Source organism: Lepisosteus platostomus, chromosome 7 (genome assembly GCF_059453375.1).
Source record: "Lepisosteus platostomus isolate fLepPlt1 chromosome 7, fLepPlt1.hap1, whole genome shotgun sequence".
Taxonomy (NCBI): domain Eukaryota; kingdom Metazoa; phylum Chordata; class Actinopteri; order Semionotiformes; family Lepisosteidae; genus Lepisosteus; species Lepisosteus platostomus.
Genome location: NC_142617.1, coordinates 6029971 through 6040464, shown reverse-complemented (window position 1 = coordinate 6040464; position 10494 = coordinate 6029971). Strand labels below are relative to the sequence as shown.

At 49.5% G+C, this 10494-nt stretch overlaps 1 protein-coding gene across 8 annotated transcripts; it reads left to right on the top strand.

Annotated features, from left to right (window-relative positions):
* Positions 1-552: 552 nt before the first annotated feature.
* Positions 553-8935, top strand: LOC148658008 (histone H4 transcription factor). 8 transcript variants are annotated; one of them, XM_088638830.1, is made up of 10 exons: positions 553-713; positions 2008-2171; positions 2794-3020; positions 3129-3240; positions 3634-3786; positions 4258-4332; positions 4854-4974; positions 5540-5678; positions 6680-6804; positions 7470-8935. In XM_088638830.1, the coding sequence occupies exons 2-10, from the start codon at positions 2021-2023 to the stop codon at positions 7858-7860; spliced, it is 1494 nt and encodes a 497-aa protein (XP_088494956.1). In that variant the 5' UTR covers positions 553-713; positions 2008-2020; the 3' UTR covers positions 7861-8935. The 8 variants fall into 8 exon arrangements, with proteins under 8 accessions (XP_088494956.1, XP_088494959.1, XP_088494960.1 ...); XM_088638833.1 differs by having other exon boundaries at positions 1974-2171; XM_088638834.1 differs by lacking the exon at positions 553-713 and adding an exon at positions 762-780.
* The last annotated feature ends 1559 nt before the right edge of the window (positions 8936-10494 follow it).

Here is a 10494-nt window from a genome sequence, read left to right as displayed (position 1 = left end):
TTTTTAAAAACTGTCATGATTATTTCTACGTACTGCACTTTATAATGGAATGCCTCACATTGAAAGACAGTATCAAACAAAAACATTTCAGGTTTTTTTTTTGCCATCACTATGTGTCCAACTGCAGTGAGAAACTATGACGCAATAAAAATATTAAAATCTTTTTTTAAAACGGTTCTTAATTCTCCGATACACTGCCTACAGGAGTTGAATGATAAGACCTTCATTTGATTATTTTTTTTTATGGGTTACATCTGTTCATAGAGTTTCCGACTGTCTCGTACTGTTTCCAACAGTAACCTTAATAATACAACACTGTCATATCTCTCTATATATTTCAACTTGCTACTTTTTATTGTATGTCATTGAACCTGCATTACAGTAGGCGGATATATTTTCTGGAAAATATCATTTACCGTTCTGTCTTAAACCGTCTGCCATTACCAGAGCTTTCTCCAAATAATTCAGCGATCAGGCTCGGTGTTTTATTGAAAACCTTCACCGAATTTTAACAATCTTTCCTCACGGGCAATATACAGCAGGTACCTGTTGATGGAGCTGTTCTGAAACAATGTCAGTAATTAGTATTCGTATTTACATTAAAAAAGGATTTCGCTCCAGCGTACGTTGTAACTGGGAAGAGTGTCGCCAAATAACGAACGTTTCTCGTCGACATTAAAACCATCTTCAACGGCGCCAACTAAAAAGAAAAGGTTTTTTTTTAAAAAAACTTATTTTGTGTTTTTGGGGGACTTGTGACGACCAAGAGAGGGGAAAGAGGTTGGAGGGCTTCAGTCCTTGTATTTTTTTTTTTTGGGGAGGCAAAAGGTCGGTTAAACATGAATGACGGTTCGATCGCGAATCAAAACGAGGGGTTTCGTCTCTAGGCGGTATCCCGTGTAAAAATGTAATTTACGCGGTAAATGTGAGTGATTTGCCGTACGGACAATAGCAGGAAGTGATCGAAAATAACAGGAAAGGGACAGAGACGTGCATCGACAAAATGCTTACCTAACAGGCTCCGGGAAACGTAGCTGTGCGCTGTTTTTAACCCCCTCTGCTTATATATACTTTTTTTTTTTTACTTGATCGATCGCTTTTAAGCAGTGCGTTGAAGGTAAAATAAAACTGGGCTTTTTAAACAGCCTTTATATAGGCGATTCTTAAAAATACGCGGTGTGCTAGCAACAAACACAAACTAAAGATTCGAGTAAATGCCTTGCCCGATTAAATCCTTTTTCTACAGAGCCAGAAATATAGTCCTTTGTGAAATTTGTCATGTGTCTTATAGGCACTGAATCGCAGGGAAAAAAAAATATTAATCGTGGATCCGAGCAACTCTTGAGATATCTGATCATCTGCAACCCTGACGCGGGGTGGATTAAAACGGTACCGTTTAAACCAAGGAAACGTTTCAAAATGGTTACCAACCTGTGAAAATGTTTCGTTTTTCACGGGGATCAGTTTGCTTGATGTTCAACAAATGGTGTGTAACAGCTTTCGACGTCAGCATAACGATTACACAACGCGTATCCGAGTTGCGAGTGAAAAACCTTTTGATGCATTTCGATATTTCTCAGTAAACGCCGTGTATCAACACAATCTGTTGTGTTTGCGAAAAGTTGTGCCAGAAGGACGTTTTGTTTTGTTGCCAGTCGCACGTCTAAAATCGGATTAACGTGATCATGCAAGCACTGGAGTTCGTCGCCATTTATTTATCTTTCGCAAATTATCCACTGGTCTAAACGTTGCAGCTTCAGCTTGTTCTGTGCTCTTTCAGAAGCAGTTATAAATAGGTGGCTTTAACGTAGAAAGGTCCAGAAATCATAAAGCTGTAAGACACTGAAGGTGGGAGTTCTCCCCCCATTTTGTAGTCGTTTCCTCACTTTTGAATTTAAAAAGGGCTTTTTTCATTTAGTGTTGTGTTTCAACGTGCCTTGCTGGGGCTAGAGGTGGTCTGTCCTGATTTCCAGTGTTGCTGTGGTAACGGGCCTGTCCCCTGTCCAGGCTGGCGAAGACCATGGTGAAGAAGAGGTGTCTGTCCGACTTCATGGTGGCGTGTGAGTGGGCATCCTGCTCCTTCAAGGGCCGGAGCATGGAGGAGCTGAGCGACCACATGTCCCTTCACATGAAGGAGCACCTGGGAGACGGAGACGCCATCGAAGAGCTCGGTGAGGACGAGGACACACACACACACGCACGCACGCACGCACGCCTCGCAGTCGGTCCGGAGCAGCTCTCTCCCATGGGTGACTGAGTCTTGGGGGCTCCTGTTCTTGAGTGTGTCGAGTTCACACTTTCGTCTGTCCTGTAGGTGATTTTACTCAATGGGTTACAGTGTGGAACTGTAACTGCTCTCGTGACGGTGTCTGACGCGCTCCGTACGGGAATTGTACTGGCGCTTGACAGCACTCTAAATGCTGTTCCTCTGCAGACAGTCTTTATTGAAGGAATGAGGATAAGATAGTACTGCACCATTGAAGCAACTAGTCAGCTCTCTGTTGTGTCAGGATCTGGCAGTGTTTTTCCCAGCCGGTGCTCTCAGTGGCTGGGATGTGTGTGTGTGTTTTCTGTCCAATTAAAAGCTAATGAATTCAAATGTGCACTTGGCTTAAGGTGCATAAAAAACCAAACACTTTGAGGCCTGGAGACAAGCCATGCTTGCCCAGTTAATGAAATAATTCGGCTTAGTGAACGGCACCCTTCAGATGGGCTGGCGTCGGTGCTACGGGGGGCAGGAATGGGCAGAGCTCACCGCCAATGTGCCGCCTGCTGCGGCCCGTTCTCTTCCAGACGAGTACGCCTGCCTGTGGCAGGGCTGTGAGTTCCTGGCGATGGGTAGCCCCAGCGAGCTGGTGGTGCACGCCCACTTCCACACCTTCCACGCCAAGCTCAAGTTCATCGGCACGCAGCTGCTGCAGTTGCACCCGGAGCTGCGCAGCTGCCGGCAGGATCTCCACGGCAACAACCTGGTGCCGGAGCTGGCAGAGGGATTCGTGTGCCAGTGGGAGCACTGCGACGTGAGTCTCCTAAGGCCCTTTTTGTGCGCCTGTTTTGGGCTTTCTCTTTGGAACGCTCGCACCCGTGTTCGTTAGCCTGTGATCGTGACGAGCTTGTCTCTGGCCCAGAGCACTTTCAACAACCCCGAGTGGTTCTACCGCCACGTGGACATGCACGCTCACTGCACCAAGAGCCAGACCCTGCCGGACCAGCACCAGGTTCTGTTCTGCAGCTGGAAAGGTAAGTCCGAGCACCGGAAAAGGGCGCGGACGCGGGGCCCTTGCACCCCCTGCGGCCTGCCTGGTCGTTAGTCTCAAGCAACCGTTTCTTGAAAGAATCCACATGGGTTTCAACCGCATGGCTGGGGGGAGCTTGTTCCCCGCTCCCGCCACCCTTTGCGTACGGTTGCCTGACTCCCGCTCCCTGAGGGTGGAGAGGGAGGCAGCAGGCAGGAAAGACTGGCAGGGGACTTAATTGAATCCCAGCGGCGCACTCATTACAAGGACTCTGAGGCCCAGGTGAGAGCTGAGCCAGGTGAACAGCAGGTTGCTTTGAAAGGGCCTTGTGGGAAGCAGAAGGGAGGGGTGCTGGGAGCACAGAGTGGCTGACCGCCTGGCCCTCGCTGTCCTGCAGGCTGCGATGCCTTCTTCAAGATCAAGTACCGCCTGCGGGAGCACCTGCGCAGCCACACGCAGGAGCGCGTGGTGGCCTGCCCCACCTGCGGGTGCATGTTCGCCAGCAACACCAAGTTCTTTGATCACATCCAGAGACAGGCAGTGACAGAGGGTGAGTCCTCCACCAGGGGGCAGCCTCGCTCCTGCTACGCATGTACCCCCAACACTGTAGTGGGTGATGGCTTATGGAGGCTTTTCTGCATGCAAATGAACGTTCAAAAAAAATAAAGATGTCTGTTAGGTCCTGTGAATTCCTGTATTTAAGTAACTCAATGCATTTGACCTCATTTATGGGTAATTTTATACTGTGCTACATCTGTCATTTCTCCTCGTATCCCACAAGTACATGTAATATTTGTAATTTTTTTAAGCAGTGATTGTGACAGTGCTCTAAATAAATGGGCAGTATTTGCTCCCCCTCATCATTTCTTGGGCTTGGTATGTACTGCCATATTGGGCAAAAATATAATTGGGGAAAAATTAAAGACGTTTTCCGGGTGGGGGATGATTCCAATGCAGTGCTCTTGGTTTTAGTGAAATGCTGCCGTCTTGTAATCGCCTTCTCCTTGTTGCCCTGCTGCAGAGTCCTTTGTGTGCGAGCACTGCGACAAGCCATTTGCCAACGAGAGGTTGCTGAGAGACCATGTTCGTCAGCACGGTGAGTCCTGAACACTGAACACCCCACCTCTCACCAAAACCAGTCTCGAAAACCGGTGCAGGATAGGTCACTGTTTAATCATTTATGTGGCTGGGGTGTTTATCCAAAGCAGCTTATCTTAGCACCTGTCTATACAGCTGGGTATTTCACTGGATTAATTCAGGTGAAGTACTTGGCTTAAGGGTAAAAGAGCTGTCCCTCCCCTGGGATTTGAACCCACAAAGTCCTAGAACCCAGACCGCTGCTCCACACTGCTGCCCGTAGGTGACCTCCTCTGGGCAAATATTACTTTCAAGTGGGGAGCTGCGTCAGCATGCGTAGGCTGCAGAGGAGCAAGAGAAGGTTTATTCCCTGCTGAAAAGAGGAGAAAAGAAACACGCCCGAAGAAGGCTCCACATCCGAAACGTTGTGTTTCATTTCTTCTCCTTTCAGCCTGGAGTAAAGCTTTATTACAGCTTGTGAAACCGTCTTGCCCGTGCCTCAGAAGAGCTAACTGGCGCGCGCACCTCCTCTTCCTCCAGTGAACCACATCAAGTGCCCGCTGTGTGACATGACCTGCACTACGCTGGCCTCCCTGAAGACGCACATCAAGTTCCGCCACTGTGACGAGCGTCCCTTCCCCTGTGACTTCTGCGAGAGCAGGTGGGCAACCGTGCAGGGACTCAGAGTCGCCCCTCAGGCAGTCGAAGCGTTTAAGTGTTGTTTAAGTGTTTTGTTGCCTTGCTTCAGGCTCTTGGCGGGTAAGAGTGGCACCTAGGGCTCTGGTTCCCTGCATATCTGAACATCCTCAGACTGCTTCGCTGTGTGTGGGTCTGGTGGTTGAAGCAATTGTACTATAAACTGGAACTGGGCAAAAAACATTGCTGCCATGCAGCGCCGGGGCTCAGGGTGCAATTCTGGACCTGGGTGCTGTCTGTGTGGAGTTTGTATGTTCTTCCTGGTGCTCCCGTCTCCTCCCGCAGTCCCAAGGTATGCTGGGAGGTGAATTGGCTGGAGGGAGACTTGGCCCTGTTGTGAGTGTGTGTGTGTGTAGTGTGTCTGTGCGTCTGTCCTGCGGTGACAGGCGTCCCGTCCAGGGTGTACTTTGCGCCCGTTGCTTGCCAGGCTGGGCTCCAGCTCCCCCAGAGCTCCTGTACCGGACAAGCGGTTTGAAGATGGGTGAAATTTGTAACAGCGGTTCTAACTGGTCTGTTTCGTTTCCCTGCAGTTTTAAAAACTCCCACGACCTGCGCAAGCACATGGAGACTCACAACGAGGGAGCTGCCTTCCACTGCAGTGTGGAGGGCTGCAAGTACTCCTCCCGCATGGCGCACACCATGAGCCAGCACTACAAGAGGGTGCATGAGGTCAGTCAGCCAGCAGGGGGCAGTACAACAGGGCCTGCTCACTCTGTTTAAAGGCATGGTCCCTTGCTTTAAGGGGAACTGCAACGCCCTATTTCAGAGTGAGAAAGAGTCAGCATTGATGAGTGCAAAAAAACATGAAAGTAAAGTGGACACAGTAACCGGTAAAGCCTCCATTTCACATCTCAGTATTGACTCAATTTCCAGGTGTGTACAGCACCATATTCTGCAGTTCAGAATGAGGCAGTAAAGCTACCAGTGACGTGAAGTGGCCCTATTACATTGCCAACAGGCAGTCTTGTGAAGACATCTCTTTTAATCCAGTAGAATTATTGCTCTCGACTTTGAGGCGGTTTTACCAATAAATGGAACTTACTTGTTAACTCGTGTAGATGATGTTGGAAACTTTCTGAGGTGAAATGTCTGCTGCGCAACCTGTACCTATTCACTTATTGACATCGCATCACATCAGTACAACGCATCACATCGGTCATGACAGTGACTAGTGAGCAGGAAGGGCTGCATCACATCCCAATTCCTGGTATCGCCTGTGGTGAGACCAGAGGTTTGCAACAACCTGGCGATGAATTTTCCAAAGTTCACGGTTTTGGGCTTACTTCAGAATTTGGTCAAATTTCTCTATCCCATCAATGGATTTATTTTGTAAGGGAGATTTGATAACCGGTCTGAGAAACTGGGACTGCGGTGCCCCATTAAGACCCTTAAGAGATCCGTGCAAACAAGCTGACATAACACCTTCTGTTTATTTTTATCTCAAACTTTTGTTTATGCTGAAAAAAAGCCTCATTCAGTGTGTCAGAAAGTTAAAAGAGTAAAGGGATCAGTCCCCTGTTATGGAGAATCCCTATTCGCTGAAAGGCGATGAGCATGCTTCCCTATGTGCAGAATGGCAACTGTAGGATTTGTTGGCTGAGGCCTCTGTCTCCTGCATGTCTCTGGCTTCCTCTTCCCATTAGAGATCCTAGCTGTGCTCTCTTGTGCAGGGGGACAGGGTGTCCAGGTACAAGTGCCACCTCTGTGACAAGACCTTCTCCTGGTGCTACACGCTCACTCTTCATCTGAGGAAGAAGCACGAGCTCAAGTGGCCTTCTGGGCACTCGCGGTTCAGGTACTACATTGTGGAAACAGCCTTAACGTCGTGTAGTGTAGCACCCTGTGAAAATTGCCATCTATCTTCCAATGTGCTGAGTATGTGTTGTGTATTGCGAGTGCCGCGTGGCTTCTGCTACCTTGCAGCGGGGAAGCTTAAGAAGCAAGACAGCTTAAAAAAAAAAAAGGAAGTAAGAATTTGAATTTGTGGTCTTAATGGACTTTGAGAGAGACCCGTTGCATAGCCCTGTGTGGACCCCAGTACATTGACGGGGACAGTATATTGTAAAAAAGGCACCATCCTTCAGATAAGACAAAACCAAGGTCCTGACTTTCCATGGTCATTAAAAATCCCAGGGCGTTTCTCGAAAAGAGTAGGGGTGTTACCTCGGTGTCCTGGCCAAATTTCCACCCCTCCCCTTTACCATGGCCTCCTAATAATCCCCATCTATGAACTAGCTGCATCACTCTGCTCTCCACCCCACTATTGGCTGATGTGTGATGGGTGTACTGGCGCACTTTGGCTGCCAACGCCTCAGCCAGGTGGGGCTGCACACTGGTGGTGGTAGTGGGATTCCCGATTCCCTGTAAAGTGCTCTGAGAGCAGTGTCCAGACAATCGCTATACGAGTGTAAGGAATTGTTCTTGAAGCCCCTGTCCCGCTGTGCCGTTTCTCCCGCGCAGGTACAAGGAGGACGAGGACGGGTACCTGCGCCTCAACATGGTGCGCTACGAGACGGTGGAGGTCACGGAGGAGATCATGAAGAACATGGCGAGGAAGCGGACGCCGCGCAAGGCGCCGGGCTTGGCCGGCCAATCCAGGCGCGCCGCCGCCCTCCCCGCTGCCAGTTCACCTTCCTCTTCCAGCCCCTCTTCCTCCTCCTCCTCCTCCTCCTCCTCGCCAGGCAGCGTTACCATGGTGTCGGAGGACAGTGCCCAGCCCGTGTACTGCGTCCTGAGCAACGTCACGGAGCTGACCCCCATGCCAGACCCCCCCTCGCTGCAGGCGGGCTCCTCCGGGGCCGAGGCCGCGCTGACCGCAGTGGCCAGGGGGCTGGGGATAGAGGTCGTCTGACCCTCCGCTCGGGCTCTGCCAGTCCGTCTTCCTGTTAGAGAGGGCCGTCGGACTCCTCCGGCTTTGTTTCGTACACCCGTCACTGCCCGGGCAATCCCAGTCACAGTCGGCTAGTGACGCGGCCCAGGCTCCGACCCCTGATCGATCAGCGGACCTCGCTGCCTGGGAAGCCCCCACCCCCACCCCCCCCGGCCGTCTTTTTAATCCAATCGGCTCGTCCGCGGTACCGAGACAGCGCCCCCTCGTGGCCGCGCACGGGTTTCAGTCATGACGGGGTTTTGTCTTCGGAAACGGGCAAGGAACTTGAGGGCTTTTATCGCACCGCATCAAGGAACTTTCTGATCTTGAGTCTCACAAAAGGTTATAGCAGATTTTTAATGGAGTTGGAACGGGACTGCGGGATGTTTTTATGAAAGTCGGTTTTTAGATGGTTTTGTATTTGATTTGTGAGGGACTTGTAACGGGCAAGACTTCTGTGTGATCTCCAGTGACTTCCTCTGTTCCCTCCAGGCGTGAGATTCCTGAGGCGCGAGCTGGCCCTCTTGAGGAAGCCTGGACTGCTGAGTTTAGTCTACACTGCAGCACAGTGAGATATCGCAGAGATAACAGCTACATTTACCCCAAGGGTATTCTTCCAGATAGTGAGGTTACAGAAAATATTGACAAGAATAGCTGATAACCTCTAGCTGGAAGAAAAGCAGAAAGAAAAAACAAGATTTTTCTTATTGCTTTTCTTTTCAGTGTGGGGTGAACCTCCGTCTGTCTGTGTACAGCTCTCTGCCCGCACTAACGCTAGTGTTTGTGACGTCCTACCATTAAAAATCTGACTCTTCGCCACTGCTTTTTCTCAGCTGGAGCTGAGCTCGCTAATCTTCTGCAACATGGTGGGCCATTGGAAGAGCGATCCAGAAGGGTTTTTTAAGTAATGGTATTGTCCCCATGGGTATTGTTTTTATCTGCCGGGACTCCCAAGTTTGTAGTCCTTTACAATGGATTGTATTCATCTCAGGATCATGATGATGATGTTGTGCTTGCACTAAATGGATAAAAAGCTCATGTAATCATCACGTTACAAGTTGTGTTTTGGTTATTTATAATGCATACCATTATCGCTGTGCTGCTGTTTAAGAAGCTAAGGCTCCAAATGAGAGACCTTTCTGCACATCAAGCTCATTTCATTGCTTAGTGGTCTTGGATGATTAAAGGTTTGTGAGTTTTCCTTCCCCTCAACTGTTTCTTCAAACAACCGCTGCAGGAGAAGAAAGCTCCCCCATCAGGACACGGGCCAGCCTGGGCCATGTGTCTCCGTCGGGGGTGACATCCGCGGCGCAGCGGAAAACTTCCTCCGGCTACATCCCAGCTAGCCGGAGAGGGGCAGTGAACCCAGGGGGCTCTTCAGCCACCTCCTGGTGGTGTCTGCTGCAGGGCTGGCCTTGGTCTGGAGTCTCTGTGCTAGCAGCTGCTCATTGGAATTCAGGCACCGATAAAGGCGGGTTTTCTGGCTCCATGGCTGCAGCCCATTTCAAAATGGGGACACGTCACTGAAACAAAACACTTATGTAAGATATGTAAGCGGGTCGGTGAGGGGGTGGCGGTCCGGTTTGAAAAGAACAAATCGGGCTCATTCTGCACATCCAGAATTGTGGTTGGCACTAGGCCCAGGCTGTTCCTATACCTGTGTGAGGAAGCTACAGGACGCAGTAGGAATTCACTCTACAGCTGGCCATCTGCCTGGCTGGAGCACAGAGGCTGTGGTGCAAAGTGTGTGTCGTTACAATAAAGGCGCTTAAGGAAAAACGACAAGACAAGGTTTTACTGTCTAGAATCTGGTTTGTACCGTAATTTCTCAGCTGTGGTTTAATCTGCACAATAGAATGTGCAAAAAGTATACAATAACAATGAATATGCTTCTGCTTAAGGATAAAGCATATTTTTCATCAGACCACTAAAGAGGCTAATGGATGTATTCAGAGACGCACAGCAGCATCGCCAGCACCACCCATTCAGAATAAGGTGAGAGATGAATGTCCTGTACGCAGCACTGATGCAATGGCGGAACTGGTGTGATTATCATCATGCTGGATGTTTTCATCTCGGGTTTGCCTCAGCTACCATAATTTGGGACAAGGCAGTGACCTCTAGAATCCCCTCAGTCAGGAGTTGCTGTGTATCATGCTAAAGTCAACATCAGAGCAAACCTGCATGTCTTTGTTTTTGTCAGAACGTAACATCAGGATGAAGTCCTTCAGAGTCTTAAGATCACAGACCTGCATTGCCCAACGTCTCACTCTATGAAGACCTTTCAGCTTGATCTAGTTACTTGAGAGCAGAATTGCTATCAAATCCAGGCTGGGCCTGGCAAATAGACCTCTAAGAAAAACTGCCTTGCTGCTGTAAGGGGTGCTGATGGGCCAGCAGGTGGTGCCCTTTCCCTTGGACAGGATTTCCAACCCACTGTCCCACAAAGGTGCCTGGGGACACTGTGCAGTGGGAGGTGCCATCTGTTGGATGAGATGCTCCTTCAAGGTCCTGGATACTTAGTCATTACGGAACTGACGGTATTTTGTATAAGTTAGGGGTGTCAAACCTGACGTCTTGGCTAAATTGTACCACGATTTTGCACAATTTAACCTC